Below are 21,571 nucleotides of genomic sequence, written 5' to 3'. Positions count from 1 at the left end.
TTACAGCAAAGCAATGGGATAATGAATTAGCCAGGCATGAATTCACAGGGAATTTCTGCGTTTTGGCACCAGTAAAAAAATTTGCTAAACTGTGGCGAAAATTCGCCAGATAAAGGATTGTTGCATGTCAGAATAGTTAAATGCATAAAATTGTCACGAGTCATAATTATAGTGACGCCCATTGACTTCAATGTGTTTCACACATTTTTCACCGCTTCGCTAATTTTTCTGTAAATTGAGTTTTTCAGCACAGATTTGCCCATCACTACAAATATTAAAATGAACCACCAAAAAAATATGACGTCTTTCTAAGACCTTGACGATCATCACGGCCAAGGAGAATTGCACTTGCATTGTACCAAAAAATGTGATAATGACTTTTAGTTCTGTTTAATTCTTTGAATTTTGTATGGCCAGTATTTCTCTTTGCCTTCTTGATTAGAGGGATATTTATCTAAAGGTGTTCTCTTTTCACTTGTATGTGGGTAATGGGTAAGAGGTTTATTCATCAGTGAGTAAAAGGGAGAGTTTAGCCTTTGATTTACATGATAAATATTCCCCTATATTCTTGTATATTATGACAAACATGCAGAACTCCCAAACAACACAGACCCCCCTCAAATCATCTTACAGCAGGTGGGGTTCTGTCCTCCATGCTGGTAAACATTCATTGAACCAGGTAGCATCATTCCCTTTTTTATATGTTACACAATGAAAAAGTAATCAGTAGAAACCTACTAACCTAGCATTTTCTTCCTTCTTTTTAGTCTGGGGCTAACGTATTACTACAGGATGTTAATGGCAACATTGCTCTTGACTATGCTATTGATGGAACAGAATCCAGAAGTATACTCTTGGCTTATTTGGAAGAAAATGGTGTGTATTTCCAAATTATATACTAAACACTTTTTCACTTATTTCAGTCATGTTTATTGGTTATTTCTGGAAAAATAACAAAAAAAAGCAAATATATGGAACTCTGAGTGCACAGTCAATCTAGTCAATACTCTTAGAGCAGTGATCCCCAACCAGTAACTCATGAGCAACAGGTTGCTCACCAACCCCTTGGATGTTGATCCCAGTGGCCTCAAAGCAGGTGCTTATTTTTGAATTCCCGGCTTGGAGGCAAGTTTTAGTTGCATAAAAAACAATTGTACTGCCAAGCAGAGCCTCAATGTCGGTTGACAATCCACATAGGGGCTACTAAATGACCAATCACAGTCCTTATTTGGCACCCCAGGAACATTTTTCATGCTAGTGTTGCTCCTCAACTCCTTTTACTTCTGGATCCCTGTCTTAGAGAATGTCACTGGGCATACTGTAGATGTGCAATGGCTGTTGACTCTTTAGTATGTCTCAGTCAAGTACAACAATATGGCATTTAATATTAATATCAATGATTGAAAATTTACAGAGAGAGAATATTCTGTATACACAGGATAATCTTATATATCCTATATAATTGCAAACAGTTTGACATACCATTATTAAAGGAACTTTTGTTTTATGTAGGTATTGATCTTTCATCGCTACGTCAGATGAGGATGCAGAAAGCAATGGTCATGTTATCAGATATTAAGCAATTATTAGCTACAGGTGGAAGTGTCAGTGAGAAGAATGATGAAGGTGTAACTCTTGTAAGTAATACTATATCAATATTTTATTTAACCTAGTTAGTGTCACAGAAACAATTTGCAGTTACAAACTAAAGTTAATGTTGAAAGTTATATGTTGATAAATGCAAGGCTATACTCTAAAATGTATTGTGTTGGGGCCTCCTTTAAGGAACAGTCACACAAAATATAAAAGCATTTTAAAGTAATTAAAATATAATGTACTGTTGCTATGTATTGGTAAAAGTTATGTGTTTGCTTTAGAATAGCAATAGCCTATTGTGTAGCCAGGAGGGCAGCCATTCAAGCTGAAAAATGAGAAAAGGCATAGGTTATTTAGCAGATAACAGATAATCTCTGTAATAGAATACAGTTGGATTCTACATAGTGCCTATGGTTTCTGCTATGTAACCTGTGCTTTGTATGGCTGTCCCCATTGGCTACACAGCAGCTTGTAGTGTTTTTAAAACAAACACACACCAGTTTTACCAGTGCAGAGAAACAGTACATTATTTTCCGATGTTTTTTGGTGTTACAGCATCATTCAGTGGCAACTAAAGCAAATAAAGCACTGTCTTGCATGAAAAAAGTCATTAATTCAATGGATGAAAGCATGGTTTTTACTTTTCTACACATCCAGGGTAAAGCCTCCCCTAAAGTGTGCAGCGTAGTTTTGGGTACTAGAACTATTTATACACTGGGGATTGAACTTTTTTAAACCAGTTTAACTATGTAACTTTATATTATTCAGGAGGTTTTTCAAGTTAAAAAGTCCTTATCACTGTCCAGTTAATAATTTGGTTCCTTAGCACTATCACCATTTATATATTTCAACGGTGCACAATCTCCTGCATTATTTCTTTTCCCTTATTCACACTGTTATAAAATACATACTTTATTCTTATTTGCTTTGTATAAAGCTCCATATAGCATGTGCTTGTGGCTACAAAGAGGTTGCATGCCAGTTGCTAGAAAATGGTGCTGATCCTGATTCTGCTGATGACCATTACTGGACTCCACTTCATTTGGCTGCAAAATATGGACAGGTAAGATGATTTAATTCCCAAGTAATGACAGAACGAATATTATTGTGTGAAATTCATAATATTTATAAAGGCAACTGGCTGGAACAGACTATTTATAATGTCATTGTTTTCAGTTAATTAAATTGTTACTGATGCATCCTATCAAACATAGAATCTTGTCAGCATCCATACCAAGAACTCCTACAATGTTAAACCTCCTCTAAAGCCACTCCCTCCAGCTTTTGGGTATATTGCATTTTGTTTTCTAACTGGTAGGTGACTGTTCAAACCTAATTGGCGATTGGTTACTGTGGTCAAAATCAATGTTAATAAATATGCCCCTATTTGTCATGCTGGGCTAGGGTGGTATGATTCTCCTATAGAGTGCAGTTCTGTTAACATTCATGCCACCTCCAGCCTCCATGACCAAAAGACAAGGCTCTCTATGGACTACTCTGTTAAGTGTATCGGATCACTGAGTTAATGCAACTAGAATTCTTTGGGAGAAATCCAGTTGTTTAGTGAACAAAACTCCCTTAAAGTATTTACTGTATTCTTGGAACGATAGCAAGATAACTTAAAGAAGGGATTTATATATGTATTTGTGACTCAGTTAGGCAAAAAAGGGTTACTGACAAAATGCTGGACCACAAAGTCCCTTAAAAACACTGAAAAGAAATAGCCCCACAAAGACTTCCCACAAAGTTTATTTTTTTTTCACTGGAATCTCTTAAAAGGAGCAAATGTTATATATAAATCATTTGTTTCCTACTGTTGATATGATATAGTCTCCATTGTCCCAATGGCATTATGTCACCCCAAATTCTATCCCCTACAAGTCAACCTTTTCTTACTCCTACGTGCCCTGTGTACTCATTACTGATGTTTTCCCACAGCAGAGTCCTTGAGGCTATATTTAATCACAATAAATTTAAAGGACAAAGCAACCATCCAACCACCAAGCAAACATTTTCCAACATGGTGTCTTTGATGATACCACTGCTTTACACTGGGCTGTGGTGGCGCTTGGAAGTCTACCCTGTATTCTACATCTGCGCACCTTTTCTTTAACAATAGATTCCTCTTCACACTTTATATTCTTAATACACACAGCACCTGTTTTTCAGTGAGAATAATATTTTTCAAAGAGAGGGATGGTTTGTCCTGTTTAAGATTTTGCAATTAATTTATGGTTTAAATCAATCCTATTTTAAGAAGATAATTAACTAACCTGTGATTTCCCTTATCTCACATACTATGATTTACACATATTTCTTAATTTGTTTTTCACAGACAAGCCTTGTAAAAATCCTTCTGGCTCATCGAGCAAATCCTAACATGCTAAATTGCAATGAAGATAAGCCATCAGGTTTGTTTGCTGTTTTTAATGGAACATTGCATTTAAGTCTGCTTTTAGAAAAACAAATCGGAAAAGCTACTTTCTGTATTGCCATTTTTTTTATGTTTAATTTATAATTATAGCCAATCTCAGGTAGGTCACATTAAGTTTTGCTTTACTGAATAATTAGTGAAACAGTAGATACATTTGCAAAACACCAATAGAATGCATTGCAGTTAAGATTTTTTTTAAGCTCTGCTGTACCATATACATTGTTCTACCTTGTTAGAGAAGCTCCTTTTTGCTATTCTACAACTGTTCTTCATAGAAAAAAAAGCTTCCATTGACAGTAGTGGGAGTCTATAGAGAAAAGAAACACAGCCTTGGCAGTGTGCAGCTCTAACATGAACAGAGTTACTGTTGTATAATATGTTTATTTAGAACAAATGCCATAAAGTCAGAGACTCAAGCAGAGGGACTGTCACGGCCGGCACCCAACACCAGAACAAGTGCTCGAATCCTGGGTCTGAGCTAAGCTTCACCAGTGGTGTGACCACCTTTGAGCTTCGGGAGGAGCCCTCAGCCTAATCGGGTGCCACTTGGTCTTACGAGAGGTTCAAGCAAGTGTTCTGGCAGGCAATGGGGCACGGCTGGTAGCTAGAGTCTTTGGGACCGAGGATCACGGTAACAGACAAGGATAAGGCAGAAGGATCGTCAGACAGGCTGGGTCGTGGCAGGCAGAAAGCAAGGGTCGTCAGGCAGGCAAAAAGGTCAAAACCGGGTATCAAGCAGGAAGGGTACAAGCAGAAGAGTAGTCGGATATCAGGCACTGGTCAGGATACAGAATTCGGGATGGTCAAGGTACAGGCTGGGTCAAACACGGATAATCAGATTCAAAACAGACAAAATAGCACAAGGCTTCAGAACAGAGCACCAGAAACAAGTTCTATCACGGGCAGCTTGCTGGGAGTGGAAGTGGCCTATTTATACCCTGTTTGGACGCCAAGGTTTTCGCGCCAAAATCGGCGCACACACGCGTCAGGATTGACGCGCGCGCGTCCGCGTCAATAAAGGAAACGAGACGCGGGCGCGCGCGTCCTAAGGAGGCAAGATGGTGGAACCACGAGGCGGGCGTCCCCGCGGCCGGCGTGGCGGGCGTCCCCGCGGCCGATTTACAGCACCCCCAATCCCAGGTAAAACAGATTTCCTTACATTACCCCCCTCTCTAGGGGGGGACACCGGACCCCCAGGCTTCCCAGGAAACTTTAAATGGAACTGCTTCCTAAGACGATCAGCCTTGATGTCATCAACTGAGACCCAGGAGTTCTCCTCAGGACCGAATCCCTTCCACCTAGTGAGGTACTGGAGTTTGTTACGTACCATTCGGGAATCAAGGAACTCCTGGATCTCAAATTCAGGCTGACCGTCAACTTGCACTGGAGGGGGAACAGAAGTAAGGCGAGTATTAGCGGCAGGTTTAAGCAAAGAAACATGAAAAGAATCAGAAATCTTGAAATTAACAGGCAACTTAAGGCGAACAGACGAAGGGTTGATAACAGTAGTGATGGGGTAAGGACCAATGAAACGGGGACCCAGTTTAAGGGAAGGAACCTTTAACTTGATGTTTTTGGTAGAGAGCCACACCAAGTCTCCCACTTTATACTGGGGTGCTTCTCTACGACTTTTATCAGCAGCCCTTTTCTGAGCAGAAGTAGCAGTAGACAAAGAATCATGTACCTGGGACCAAATCATGGAAAATTGTTCGACAGAGGAATTAGCGGAAGGGACAGAAGAACCAGAATTAGAGAAGGAAAAGGCTTTTGGGTGTAACCCATTAACAATAAAAAACGGAGACTCCCCAGTGGAGGAGTGGGTAGCGTTATTGTAGGCAAATTCTGCCCAGGGTAATAGTTCTGCCCAGGAAGATTGATTTTCGGACACAAAACATCTTAAAAATTGCTCTAAAGACTGGTTCACTCTTTCGGTTTGCCCATTGGTTTGTGGGTGATAGGCGGTTGAAAAAGAAAGATCGATCCCCACTAACGAGCAAAATGCCCGCCAGAACTTAGAGATAAATTGAACACCTCTGTCTGAAACAATATTACTGGGAAAACCATGCAACTTAAATATATGTTGAATAAAAAGTTCGGACAAAGTTTTGGCAGATGGGAGGTGAGGAAGAGCAATAAAATGACCCATCTTACTGAATCTATCCACCACCACCCAAATTACTGTCTTCCCCTGGGACACAGGCAACTCCACAATAAAATCCATAGAAAGATGGGTCCATGGTCTTTCAGGAATAGGGAGGGGAATCAGTAACCCTTGGGACAAATTTCTAGAAGTCTTGGAGCGTTGGCAGATAGGACAAGAATCCACAAAAGATTTAACATCTTGTTTACAGGTCGGCCACCAAGCACTTCGAGTAAGTAATGAAATAGTTTTACTTACACCAGGATGTCCTGCCATCTTGGAATCATGAACCTCTCTTAGAACCTGTTCTCTAAGGTCTTCAGGAACAAAAAATCTCCCAACAGGAGTGTTAGAGGGAGCGTCTGTCCTGAACAGGGGATAACAAAGAAGAGAGGTCAGATTCCAAAGTAGCCACAATGACTTCACCCGGAATAATTGTACAACAGTCATCAGTTTCAGAATATATTGAGTCAAAGCTTCTGGAAAGAGCATCTGCCTTGACGTTCTTTGTACCAGGCCTAAACGTCAAGGTAAAGTTAAATCTAGAAAAGAATAAAGCCCACCTTGCCTGTCTGGGATTTAGACGCTTTGCTGACTCAATATACAACAGATTTTTATGGTCAGTGTAGACCGTAACCTGGTGTTTAGCCCCTTCTAGTAGATGCCGCCATTCTTCAAAGGCCCACTTGACAGCTAACAGTTCTCTATTCCCTATGTCATAATTTGCCTCTGCAGGAAGAAATTTTCTAGAGAAAAATGCACAGGGGTGTAACTTATTAGTTATCGGGTGCCTTTGAGAGAGAATTGCCCCTGCTCCCACCTCAGAAGCATCTACCTCGACTATAAAAGGTAGTGTTGTATCAGGATGGCGGAGGATTGGGGCAGAACTAAACTCCCTTTTGAGGAACTCGAAAGCTTGGATAGCTTCCGGAGGCCACATACTGGGGTCAGCACCTTTCTTAGTAAGATTTGTGATAGGAGCCACAATAAGTGAAAAATCTTTAATGAATTGCCTATAATAGTTGGCAAAACCTAGGAACCTTTGGGTTGCACGTAAAGAATAAGGTTGGGTCCACTCCAGGACAGCCCTTACCTTGTCTGGATCCATTTCGAGACCCTTGGAAGAAATATTAAATCCCAAGAACTGTACGGAAGCAACCTCAAAAGTACACTTCTCCAATTTGGCATACAGGTTATTAGCTCTAAGCCTACGCAATACCTCACAAACATGAAGACGATGATCAGACAGATTGGCAGAGAAGATGAGGATGTCATCTAGGTAGACCACCATGTATATCCCCAGCAGGTCCCGAAAGATGTCATTGACAAACTCCTGAAACACTGCTGGGGCGTTACATAGACCAAACGGCATAACAAGGTACTCGTAGTGGCCATCCCTAGTATTAAAAGCCGTTTTCCACTCATCCCCCTCCCTGATCCGAATGAGGTTATAGGCACCCCTCAAATCAAGCTTGGAGTAGATCTTAGCATCGTTGACCTGGTCAAATAGTTCGGAGATTAATGGTAAGGGGTAGCGATTTTTTACAGTGATTTTATTAAGCCCCCTATAATCAATACAGGGGCGTAAACCTCCGTCTTTCTTACCCACAAAAAAGAACCCTGCCCCCGCAGGGGAACAAGAGGGCCTAATGAAGCCCCTGTCAAGATTTTCTTGTATATACTCTTTCATTGCCTGAGCTTCGGGCAATGAAAGAGGGTAGGTTCTACCACGTGGAGGAATTGACCCAGGAACTAAATCAATAGGGCAGTCATACTGCCGATGCGGAGGTAAGGTCTCAGCTGCTTTTTTAGAGAAAACATCAGAAAAAACAGAATATGCTGTGGGTAACCCCTCAAGAGAAGTAGTGGCTACTACAGAGGGAAAACAAACCCCACTACATCCTGTACCCCATTGAGTCACCCCCTTAGAAACCCAGTCTATCAGAGGGTTATGCCTCTGGAGCCATGGTAAACCAAGAATAAGAGGAGAGGAAGCTCCCTCAATGAGGTATAGAGCTATCTCCTCACAGTGTAGATTATTAGCACACATAGAAAGATTTGTGGTCTTTTGGGAAACCACCCCTGATCCCAAGGGTCTTTTATCGACAGCCAAAATTCTCAAAGGAGGATTGAGGGCAACCAAAGGAATTTTATTTTTAGCAGCGAATGCTGCGTCCAAGAAATTACCCTCCGCCCCAGAATCAATGAAGGCTGACAATTTAACAGTGCCCGTAGGCCAGGTTAATTTAACAGATAATAGGACCTTGGAGGCAGATTGGGGAGAGGAAACGCCTGCACCCAAATGGAGCTCCCCTTCTCCATTTAGGCTAGGGCGTTTCCCGGCCTCTTGGAACACTGATTGAGGAAGTGACCCTTCTCCCCACAATACAAACACAACCCAAGAGACCGCCTCCGTGCCTTTTCCTCAGGAGTAAGGTGAAAAATGCCCAGCTGCATAGGCTCCTCCTGAGGTTGAGACACAGAGGGGTTTGACAACTTAGCACTAAAATTATGCTTATACAAAGAAGAAGTACCCTGTTCCTCCCGATTTTCCCTCTGTCTCCTATCTACCTGGATAACCAGAGACATTAGGTCATCCAGACTGGTAGATAGGGGGTAATTGACCAGGCTGTCTTTGACAGATTTGGCTAGACCGATGCGGAACTGGCTCCTTAGAGCTGCATCGTTCCAGCCAGTCTCCACCGCCCACCTACGAAACTCTGTGCAGTAAATCTCCACCTCCCGTTTACCCTGGCGTAGTTTGCGAATAGCGGAATCGGCCGAAGAGGCGCGATCCGGGTCATCGTAAATAATGGCCATAGAGCGGAAGAAAATATCTAAAGAGAAACGGGCAGGGTCAGTGGCTGGCAATCTAAGTGCCCAGACTTGGGGGTCACCCACTAATAGGGTCATTACGAACCTGACCTTTTCCTCGTCAGAGGGAAATGAGTGGGGGAAAAAGCTGAGGTACAGCTTACAGGCCTCTCGAAAAACAAAAAACTGGGTTCTGTCCCCACCAAACTTGGCAGGAAATGCAATCTTGGGTTCCTGAGGTCTGAATACAGCACCCCTATCGGACAGGGAACCCACAGAAGGAGTAGGAACAGAACTGGCTGGCTGCTGCGAGGGTTCCAGCTGGCGTGTTAGGTTATGAAACCCCTGGAGCAAATAGTTCTGCTTTTGCTCCTGCTCCTCCATGCGTTGCAGCAGAGTAGTTAGCAACAGCTCGGAAGAAGATGGAAGTGGAGCAGCGGCAGCAGCTTCGGTGTGATCGTCGTCCTCCATGGCCCGTGATAATGTCACGGCCGGCACCCAACACCAGAACAAGTGCTCGAATCCTGGGTCTGAGCTAAGCTTCACCAGTGGTGTGACCACCTTTGAGCTTCGGGAGGAGCCCTCAGCCTAATCGGGTGCCACCTGGTCTTACGAGAGGTTCAAGCAAGTGTTCTGGCAGGCAATGGGGCACGGCTGGTAGCTAGAGTCTTTGGGACCGAGGATCACAGTAACAGACAAGGATAAGGCAGAAGGATCGTCAGACAGGCTGGGTCGTGGCAGGCAGAAAGCAAGGGTCGTCAGGCAGGCAAAAAGGTCAAAACCGGGTATCAAGCAGGAAGGGTACAAGCAGAAGAGTAGTCGGATATCAGGCACTGGTCAGGATACAGAATTCGGGATGGTCAAGGTACAGGCTGGGTCAAACACGGATAATCAGATTCAAAACAGACAAAATAGCACAAGGCTTCAGAACAGAGCACCAGAAACAAGTTCTATCACGGGCAGCTTGCTGGGAGTGGAAGTGGCCTATTTATACCCTGTTTGGACGCCAAGGTTTTCGCGCCAAAATCGGCGCACACACGCGTCAGGATCGACGCGCGCGCGTCCGCGTCAATAAAGGAAACGAGACGCGGGCGCGCGCGTCCTAAGGAGGCAAGATGGTGGAACCACGAGGCGGGCGTCCCCGCGGCCGATTTACAGCACCCCCAATCCCAGGTAAAACAGATTTCCTTACAGGGATGAAATGGAACTCTATGATGGTAATTAAAAAAACTGAGGTGCAGAGAAATATAAATTTCCCTTTTTTTGAGTAAAAAGTAAAAACTGGGTCAAGTTTTTGACCATCAACCCACTGGCAGTTAACATTTTAATAAATAATTTATTTGAACTATCAATAAATTGTTTTACAAAAGTAAATCTCTCAAATTTATTAAGAGGCAACTGTAATTGTGACAAATGGAATATCTGTTATTAAATAGTTTCACTTTATTTTACCTGTTATCAAATAAGTCACTAAAACCATTTAAGTATCATTCTTCTACAGGTGGACAAACTAATTTTTACTGACTATGTTAAAACCTGAAATCACATCTTACCCACTAAAAATTTGTAGCATTATTTTAGATATTTCCACTCCGTAGGTGATGTGCATCTAGGCACATCTGTACAATAATAGCAAAAATACAATCTTGAGACTATAGAAACACAATGGAGTGCACACATGAACACATAGGGGAAAGCACTCACCTACTCCCTGTGCTAGCACGTGACAACGCCTCCGGAAACTCGCAAACTTATATGTCAACTTTTACATTTTCACGGAGCACCAGGCAGCTTAGGGTCATAAAATCTTCATTTATTTAGATACATTTAAAACCAGTCAACCATCTGCATTAGTGTAACTTACCCCACACCCCACGCGCTTCATGCTTCACGCCACTTCCTCAGAAACATAGGATATTGCCCCGCTAAACACCAATATATAGTGAGAAAAAACCCACCCATTAAAAACATTAACCCTTGATGCTAATCCATGCATAGCTCAGTACAAATATATGTCACAAAAAACCAAAATAAAATGAAAATAACAAAGATTGTATATACAAAAATGTACTGAGAATCCGCTATGTAGAATGCCACCCTCAATTCTATCAAATTAGTAATAGGAGGCCCAAGAATTACAAGAATTACATATACCAGTATACACATTAGCAATTGAAAAACAACGATATATAAATTCATGGACATTTCATATGATAAATTTATTCAAATAAAAAATAAATTAAACAATAAATTAGACCATTAACTCATATTATTAATGCAGAAATTAATGAATAATTATACTCAGTTGAATCAATTATAATATGACATATGTACAAAACCAGAAAATGCACTAATTGCAATACCACGAGATCTCCCACTCTCTGTTTAAGCAACCATAATTATCCATGGTTTTTAATTGATAGATCCAAAAAGCCTCCAGCCTACAGAGTCCCCCCTCTTAATATCTCTAGATGGTTTATCAATAATCTGGAAATCACATCTAACCCACTAAACAATTTGTAGGATTACTTTAGATTCCACTCTGTAGGTGGTGTGCATTTACAATAACAGCAAAAATACAAGCTCTAGACTTGAGAAAACCTGGGATCACAGCTCATGAAGCATGTTCTAACTGGTAAAAATATATATGTGTGCCAGTGTTATTTATTGTTATCTCAAGTCCTTGTCACTCTCTATTATGTTTATGTAAGCATATGCCATGCTGAATGTGTACTCCAGGTTATTAGGGCCACCAACACACACATGAGGTGGAAAAAATGTTGCACAGTTGAAGCATGGTTTGATACCCATTAACTTCAATGTGTTTGGTGATATATAGGTGACCTTTAGGCTCTTCACTTTTACCACCATTTTTTCATTTATAATAAACCCTATATTGTAATTGAATGGCATTACTTTAGGTTATTTTAAAGATGTAAAGTACAGCTCACTTGATGTATTTTTTTCAGTTGTTTATGTTCACTTATGTTCAAAAAGGTTCTTTGCATATAAAAGTATTTACAATATACTGACTCTGCACCACAGGACTTTGGTGGGGTTTTGTGGTGAAAGAATTATGTCTGCATGGTTAGAAGGAATGTTGAAACATACCAAAACATAAGCATCACTTTAAGGGGCAGATTTATCAAAGGTTGAAGTGAAATTTGAATTTAAAAAAATTTAAAAAAGCTCATTTGTGTGTACTTCGTCTAGGGAATAATCCCAATTTGAAAATTTGAATATCGAAATTTATCATGTACTATCTCTTTAAAAATTCAACGTCGACCATTCACCATCTAAAACCTGCCGAATTGCTGTTTAAGCCTATGGGGGACCTCCTAGAAACTATTTGGAGTCAATTGATGTACTTTGAAAAATCAAAGTTTTTTTTGGGAAAAACTTCAAATCCAATTGGATCGATTGCACTGTTACTTAGATTCGTATGAACAAAAATGGCATATTCGCCCGGAAAAAAAAAACTTTAGTTGGTCTTTTTTAATTCGAATTTTGAAGTTTTTTTTCATTCGTAATTCGACCCTTTATAAATCTGCCCTAAGTGTCATTGGTCCAAAATATATATTTTCTTCTTTTCCATTATGGCCAACAATGTTCAGGATATATTATTATGTATGGATAGATTTGTCACAGATGTTGTGAAATTGCATTCTACGTGTAATTTAAAGACAACACCCCTTTGTTATTCTTCTGTAGATGTTGCTGTTACAGAAGGTATACAAGACATGCTGCTCAAAGCTGAAGATCTTGCTGACGAAAGAAAAAAAAATGGAACATCCTTATGCACAGAATTCCAAGAAGAGCCATATGAGGAGATTGCACAGGATATTCCTCTTGCTGCTAATAAACTGTACGTTGACTTCTGTTTTATGTTGTGTTGTTTTTACTTATGAGGAAAATAACTCTTATTTCACATATGAAATATGCCACTAAATTAAAATGCAAAAGTGTCTTCCATAAATAGGACACTACAGGGCACATTTACTCAGGGTCGAATTTTGAAGTTAAAAAACTTGGAAATTCGACCATCGAATTTTATACTTTGATAGTCGAAGTATTTTTTTCGATTGAAAACGGCCGTTTTTGATCAAAGTAAAAATCATTCGATCGATCGATTAAATCGTTCGAATCTAATGATTCGAACGATTTTACAAAAAAATACTACTCAAAACTTTGCCAAACAAAGGTTAAAGGAGGTCCCCCATAGGCTAAACAGCAATTCGGCAGGTTTAAGGTGGCGAAGTGTCGAAGTTTTTTAAAGAGACAGTACTTCGATTTTCGAATGGTCGAATTTGTGAAGTATTTTCAATTCAAAACGAATTTTGGCCTATTCGATGGTCGAAGTACCCAAAAATTACTTCGAAATTCTAAGTTTTTAAATTCGAAAATTCACTTTGTAAATGGGCCCCTACATGTATAGGACTATACATAAATGTAGGTAAAAGGGCATCTGACCTGTTATCCAGGTCCCAAGCATTCTGAATAACAGGTCCCAAAATTGATTTTACTCAAATGGATCCCGCCCCCACTTGTTCAGCTAACTTGCCCCAATCTTGGGCTTAATCACTGCTCAACAATACCAATTTGTTTTACAGAGATTCAAGGATGTGTATAGTATATTTTGTAGTGACCCAATTTGGAAAACTGTAACTCCCCACAGAGCTATCAGTCACTCATGCCCCCTTTAATTGTGATGGCTATAAATGGTAAAGTACATATTTCTCCCTATTCTAGTAAATCTTCCCATGCAGTGTAACACATGTTAAATTATTCAGTAACATTTGAGTAGCTACTTAGTATAGCTGTTGCTAAGAAAGGATATAAGTATCTGATCAGTTTTGATAAGGAAACTGATAGTTGCCTATAGGAAGCTCAACATAGTAAAAAAAAAAAAAAACTTGTGCTATTTGTCCAAGATATGATTTTTTTTTTACATGAATAGTTTTTTGTCTCTTGCTTTAAATTGCACAGATATCATTGTTTGCTTTGGTCTCTTTTGGAACTGAGCTAAATATTTGTACTGTGATTTTCTTAAAGCAAATATTAAATCAAATTAATCAAAATCCCCAGAAAACAGAATTCTAATTTTAATTAGGAATGTCCTACTGAGACTAATTTTTTTTTTAATAATTAGGTTTATTTGATGTTTCCTTTTAATTACATTATTTTTTTTTTACAGGTGCCCTTTGTCTTTACCAATTTCAAAACAGGATAGCTTGCTGGAAAAAGACACAATGTTCAAAGATTCTGGAAGGACGTCAAGTAAGATTCCACAAGAAACGGCATCAGAAAGAATTACAATCAGTAGCACCACTAAACTGGAACAGGTATGGCTTTAACACAGCAAATGTAATATTGACTCCAACAAATTATAGAAGAAAATATTTGGTTCACACAAATTAAGAGAATACATTTATTCTTTTAAGAATATTTTTCATTGAATATATAAATCAAATTTCCATATGTTTGCTAGAAGGTCTAAACATGTATAAACCCCACATAGGCTATAAGCACTTGCACATATTTCGTTTTCAGTTTTCTGAAAAAAGTGAGAGGGAAGTATTCAGAAATGTAGGAATGCAGAATATGTGCTATAGATTTGTCTAGAAAAAATAATGGTTTTGACTTAAAAATCCATAGATTTTTTTTTCGAAATAACCATTCTAAATACTCCCTAATTAATACAGTGTCAGTATCCTTAAATGAACACATTATTTTATTTACTTTTCCTCATGTCATTCACACTAATATAAATCAGCAAAGTCATAAAGTGATCAAATGCTGACAGCACCCATTCAGTCGTTTCTCTAATATCCACATGAAAAGAGTCATATTGTGAAAAGAGTTCATATTGTGAAAAAATGCAGGTGAGTTGTGAAAAAACCTTCTGTAACCTCAGTAGTGGTAGAAATTACTGAAATTATTTTATATACAGTAGGTATATTAAAATAGCAAAAAATAGCAAAAAATAGCAAAAAATGGAGCTTATAAATTGGAGTTTATATGCAGATACCATTTACATTACACATAGTTTATGTGGAGATATCAATGCCTAAATTAGTTTTTCTTTGCCATCTTGCTGGCAGCATGTAACTATTGGGTTACCCTGCCTTTACAGCCAGTAAGCAAAAGATACAGAGCAGAAAATGTAATAACTCTTTTATTCTTTAAGAGTATTTAGGAATGAAGAGAGAAGTACATTTTTTGCAGTTTTAGCAATAAATTAGAGTATGATGGTGTTGGTGTGTACAACCAAGCTCACAAAGTGATGACCATCTATATGATTCAATGAGCAGTTATTTAGATTTTCTCCAAGAGACACCCCTTTTCAGTACTTTTGTTCCTCAAGTTTCACCTCAAAGCCCGAGAAAAGAGAAGTTTAAATACAGAGTATTTAACTACATTCATTTCAGTTATTTCACAGAAGGGTTTCACAGAAGACCATGGAAAGATGCACATATGTATGATTTCCAGCATTTACAACATTTTTGCATAACAGCATTATCATATTGATGCCTAACATTTAGTTTGTCCAGGCCCAAAAACTTTCTTAAAGTAATTGTCACACTAATAGCCAATATGATGTAGGAAGGTGGTACACTATGATTTAGATGATTCTTGTGTCATCACTCCAGATGTCACTGCAAACTTGTCATACTCAAAGTATGGAGTTCCATGGCTGAGTAACATCCAAGAAACTTAGCCGGTGCCCTCCCAGAGACTCTTACTTTATCTAAAATCTGTCTCAGTGGAGGAGGCTTAATCCAGAATATAAATGCTGCCATCATGGTTAGCCAGAGAATTAGAACTATGAAAATTAATACATTGTCTGAATGTCTTTAACAAAGCGGGTTGAAGGTAAATACATGAGAGTGAATTTCACTGGGCTGTTATGCCCAATTGTTTAATAATACGTGCCATACATTACATTTATTTAATTATGCTTATAATTAGAAGGCTAATGTTACGTGTCTTACAATAAAACAAATATTCTTCATTCTTTCATGTGTTTGTAGATTAAATTAATGCCTCCGGCCCCAAACGACGACTTGGCAACACTGAGTGAGCTCACAGACAGCAGCCTGTTGTATGAAATTCAAAAGAGGTTCAACAATAATCAAATATATGTAAGTATTTTTGAAGATATTTGTTCTACATAAATTCCATGGTTACCTAATGAAGGAATTTGATGTAACTCCACCTGCCTCTATAAAAATAAAATCAAAGGACATTATTACAGTCTTAATATATGCCAGTATGTTTGATTACAATGACTTTCTGCTTAAACTTCACAATACTGGTGTCCCTACCTGATAAAAATGACATGCCTCACAAAACATTATAGGAATTGTTTGACAAATAAATCAAAGGAGCTAGTGCCCATTTGGAATTAGCTTTTGAGTGGCAGTACCTTTTATTATTAGGTGTTCTTAAGGAAGTGTCCGTTCCTAGATTGATGGGCATTGGGTGCTAACTGCAGGTAAGGCCTGGGTGTACATATCTAAAAACATATCTAATAAAGTCATTCAAAAAAAAACAACTGGACTTGCTGAGTAGCAAGTTGTTTATTTTTTTTTAATTACTTGTATTAGATATACCATGACCTGGATGAATGAAAATCTTCATAGTCATATATCTAAATACACCTGTTTGATAAACTTTACAATTAACATATCCTTCAAAATGTAAACTTTAGGTAGGCATTAAGTACAGGGCTGCCTGGGCCTCAGGTTTTTTAAATCTAGCTACAGGCTCAAGTGCTCTTTGCATGGGCACAAAAAGTACCTGTACCATGTTAAACAAGACCTACACAGATTATAGTTTTTGAGGTCCTCATGCCGACTGAGTTTAACAACTCAAAGGGAACCATGGTATTCAACTGCTCAACGTAATCAAAGGCATGCTCCTGAGTTACACATGTACATGATTTGATATAAAAAATATTTAAATCGTAAAATTATTTTAGCATTTTTGACATTTTATTTGAAACATATTAAACTATATAATGCACATTTCCATTAGCAACAACCAGATAAAATTATGTATTTTTTGAGATGCCTTTTAGTTAATTAGTTTGCACCATTTATTTGAGCTGGTAATAAGGTGCAATTTGTCCCATTAGTCTAAACATGTACTCTACTTATTTTTTTGCTTCACAAATTGACCGTTACTGGCTGTCTTTCTTACCCATCTATATATTTGTCTTGGCGAGGCATACTTAAACTTAAAAATTCACCAAACTGGAATGAGTGCTTATTTATTAGAAACGTAAATCTCAAAAACTCAATTGATTAAAATCATTAAAAAACTTAAATGAAGCAAAATCAAATTCTACTACTCAGGGGCTGTTTTTTCCCTTTTGTGCTTTTTCAGTTTGGATTTTTTGATAAATGACTGGCATTCATGGAAATGAGTTTATGCGTGATTTTAAAAAGTTCTAAAACTGCTAAAATTTGACCTTTAATAAATGGGCCTCACCTGACTCGGGGTTATTCACTGTGAATGCTTATTTATATAGCTCTGCTTATCCCTTTTAGATTATATTTTTGTTGATCATACCTTTTTGTGGGCTAAGAGATCTAAGAGGTTTATATTTGTAGGCAGACCACAAAAACCTGGGCCTAGGACAGCAAAAATCTGGGGGAAGCATACCATCAGCTGGTTGCACCCCTGTTCACCACTGTTGATCGCCTACACTGGGGACTGGGTGGGTAGGAGATTCAAATTCTCTAGCCCAGTTCTCAGTGTTGTTGATCAGCATCAGTGAACAGGTAAGGCAGTAGAGGTGCGACTGGGGCGGGGAGCAGTTTAAGCAGGGGGGTTTGGTGTGAGAGGTTGGGGGAATGCGAGAGGCCTAGGGATGCTTTCAATCGAAATCCGGCCCTGAGGTTTAGTATTTAAAGTGATACTGTGACTAAATAGTTTGTTTTCAAAATATTAATCTACATTAAAAGTTACCTATAGGTCATGCTAATCATTTTTCACAGATTGTTCTGCTTTTGTAAGTAATTGTTACTTGAAGTTAAACCTGACTGTTTTGCCAACCTGACTGTCCCTTCTCAACTTGTCAGTTAGAGTTTCTATTCTAATGCTAACCGACTTCTGCTGCACAAATATGGCAGCACCCACATACAGCAACATGGAGGTAAGAAAGGTAATGTATAAAGCATCAGGCGAATACTTTTATGGCAAAATTACAAGACAATGTTATTATAGATATAAAAAAATGATTTTCTGGTGTCAGTATCTCTTTAAAAAGATTTATTTATTACATTACTAATTCATTATGTATTTGTATCTACAATGCAATATTATTTTTTTTTTTAAATTAGCAGACTTTTCTCTACTACAATTGTCCATTGCCATTTGAAAAGTGGCAGGAGCATTTTCTAAACCAAAAGGCATTACTTTATATTGAAATGCACCTCAGTTCTCTCCTTAGCTTTGGTTACCCAGGACATGAACGGCGTACCATGATCCACAAGGATCTCCTTGGGGATAACTAAACACTTGCACCAGCTCTCTGGCAATAACTTTAGCAGACGTTTTACATAGTGGGATGGCCTCAGGATAAAGAGTCGCATAATAGCCAGGATATGCTGGTGGCCTCGGGCATATTTTACCAAAGGACTCACTAAGCCCATGGCTATTTTTTCAAAAGGAACCTCAATAATGGCATGTGGCACAAGGGGACTTCAGAAATGTGGCATAGGGGCAGAGATTTGGCACTCTGGACAAGAGTCACAGAACTTTTTAATTTCCTCTACTACCCCAGGCCAGTAAAACCAATGAAATAATATTTCAGGGTTTTTCTCATTACCCAAATGGCCCCTCCTCAAAAGCCCATGGGTGAGGTCCAATATGGTTCACCGGTATGGCTTGGGAATCACAAGCTGTTATGTTACTTCATGAGCCATTTTAGACACATGATACAACAGATCTCCCTTTAGTGCAATATAAGGTTAACATACCCTATTAATCATTTTCACAAGCTCTAACCAGAGTGGGGTCTTTAAACTATTCAGAATCAACGCTTTCTCTATGGGTCTCTAAATCAGGTAGCTCTAAGGTATCTTGAGACCCATTACCATGACTAGGCTCTGGATTTTCAGCAAGTTAAGACAGATAATCAACCATGGTGGTAGCCTTAGTGGGTATTTTCAATAGTTGACAACACTGAGGGAAATCCCTCTCGATTATAGAAGTACATTGTTACCAAGGGATACTCTCTGGAGTCCCCATGGATACATAACACAGTACTGTACTAACTTTTTCTGTTGAATATGGTAATACTCTACTCCTCCTAATACCCCTTTCCCCTTGGACAGTCTTACTTGTGGTAACTGGAGTTGTGTCTTTGCTGCTGGGTTGTATAGCGACAACCTTTAGTCGGAGGCCACCTTAAACAGTTTAATGCAGCCTGGCTGGCTTTTATAATAAACAAAAGGAACTGCAACTCAGCTTGCAAAACACACACAGTCTTCTTCCCAGTTCTCACACTCCACCTCACACACTGAGAAAAGCTGTTTAAATTAGCCAGCCTTAATGCAAGAAAACCTGGGTCGGCTACTTGGCCCAGAACTATTCTGACATAAACATAAACTGAGTCCAGGACTTTTCCAGATGTTCTGTCAGCCATACTGTTACATAATATATATATATATATATATATATATATATATATATATATATATATATATATATATATATATATATATATATATATATATATATATATATATATATATATATATATATATATATATGTATATATATATATATATATGTATATATATATATATATATGTATATATATATATATATATATATATATATATATATATATATATATATATATATATATATATATATATATATATATATATATATATATATATACATATATGAAATAAAAATAAAAAATAAAAATAAATACACCAACTTTCAGTATCCCCCAATTGTCCCAAAGTTTCCCTATAGTCCACCAAGGTCCGGAGCCGAAGATGGTAACCCAGAAACCGCTTCCACAACTGGCGATCTCTTCTAAACCTTACGGATTGTTGATTTGTATCCCACAGTCTTGGCGTCCTCTCATACACTTCCCAGGTCAGTCAGAGTCAGGCACTCACGGATTGATCAAAGGATTGGGAATGCCTTGTGCTGAGGCTGCAGCTTCCTCGCTTGCTGAGTTAGTCTAACTCAGCAAGCGAGGAAGCTGCAGCCTCAGCACAAGGCATTCCCAATCCTTTGATCAATCCGTGAGTGCCTGACTCTGACTGACCTGGGAAGTGTATGAGAGGACGCCAAGACTGTGGGATACAAATCAACTTGAACGCTCAGGAACAGAATCGCAGAGATAGCGAGCGCACAGGACCGTGAAATTGTGAAGTATACTAGCGGCATCGCATAGGAGGACAAGCTGAGACTTACCTCACCGCAGATCTGTTCTTGTGTGCAAGCCGTGTCCGGGAAATCCTGTGAGTAGTAACCAGAGCAGGGCCTTGATACCGGCTTTGGAAGTTTTTCACATTGGTGCGGTTTTTGTTTCCTCTGTGTTTTAAGGTTTAGAAGAGATCGCCAGTTGTGGAAGCGGTTTCTGGGTTACCATCTTCGGCTCCGGACCTTGGTGGACTATAGGGAAACTTTGGGACAATTGGGGGATACTGAAAGTTGGTGTATTTATTTTTATTTTTTATTTTTATTTCTTAAACGGAAGCGCATATCAAACTGTTTGTTCGAATTCGATTTTCGGGGTGGAATCCCTTTGTATTTTGCGCATCCGAAGTCTACTATATTTTTGCGCAAGATTTAAACCATTGTCTATATATACATATATATATATATATATCTATCTTCAAACCGGCATACCCTTTATAAAAAAAACTTTGTCTTTTTATTATAAGATAGTTTGAAGGTCCAAGGTTTTTACAGTACATATGTGTATAAATAAATATATATACACAGTATTTATATTTACTTTATATTTTAAATACAACAATTAGTACTTTACATTGCTGGTCAATTGTTCTGAACTAGAACATTTCTGATACTTATTATGAACTGTTCAGATGCAGTAACATTTTTATTTTAGGGAGAATTAACTTTGTATCTAGAATGATGCTTAACAATTCTTTGTTGGTGCATCTGCTAGCTATCCTACACTCCCTTGCCAGTTGCTCATTCTAACCATTGTAATCATGAATCATTGTCAGTCCACATTTTCGATGCTGCTAACACAGACAATGAACTTGCTTACAACGACAGATTTAAATGTGCACCTGAATTCTCTGTTCAAGGGTAGCTTGGCACAAAGCGTTTCCCAGCTGCCATAGAGACCCTTACTAATAGCTCATTTGACTCCTTCTGTGCTGGGACCACCATATCTGAACACTGGAAAACAGTATAACTACAACATTTTTTAATCTTTAATATGAAAGCCATCTGTAACTTTTATATTTATATAATGAGTTTATTGAATTAAGAGAATACTGTGCAATAATTCATCCCTTCAGTAAGTATATTACTTCTGCATCGGTGACAGACTGGCAACTGGATAAGTAACACATTATATA

General features: G+C 38.6%; 1 protein-coding gene across 1 annotated transcript in view; it reads left to right on the top strand.

Annotated features, from left to right (window-relative positions):
* The window catches only part of myo16.S (myosin XVI S homeolog), a 139,642-nt gene that overhangs the window by 32,020 nt on the left and 86,051 nt on the right, over window positions 1-21,571 (top strand). The window contains exons 5-11 of the mRNA XM_041584256.1: window positions 768-876; window positions 1,513-1,637; window positions 2,534-2,659; window positions 3,932-4,007; window positions 12,696-12,849; window positions 14,179-14,326; window positions 16,016-16,126. Coding sequence (XP_041440190.1) covers window positions 768-876; window positions 1,513-1,637; window positions 2,534-2,659; window positions 3,932-4,007; window positions 12,696-12,849; window positions 14,179-14,326; window positions 16,016-16,126 — 849 coding nt within the window. The remainder of the gene's footprint in view (window positions 1-767; window positions 877-1,512; window positions 1,638-2,533; window positions 2,660-3,931; window positions 4,008-12,695; window positions 12,850-14,178; window positions 14,327-16,015; window positions 16,127-21,571) is intronic.

Source organism: Xenopus laevis, chromosome 2S (assembly GCF_017654675.1).
Source record: "Xenopus laevis strain J_2021 chromosome 2S, Xenopus_laevis_v10.1, whole genome shotgun sequence".
In the NCBI taxonomy this organism is placed as follows: Eukaryota; Metazoa; Chordata; class Amphibia; order Anura; family Pipidae; genus Xenopus; species Xenopus laevis.
The sequence above is the reverse complement of the archived record's forward strand: the minus strand, read 5'-3'. Positions and strand labels throughout refer to the sequence as shown.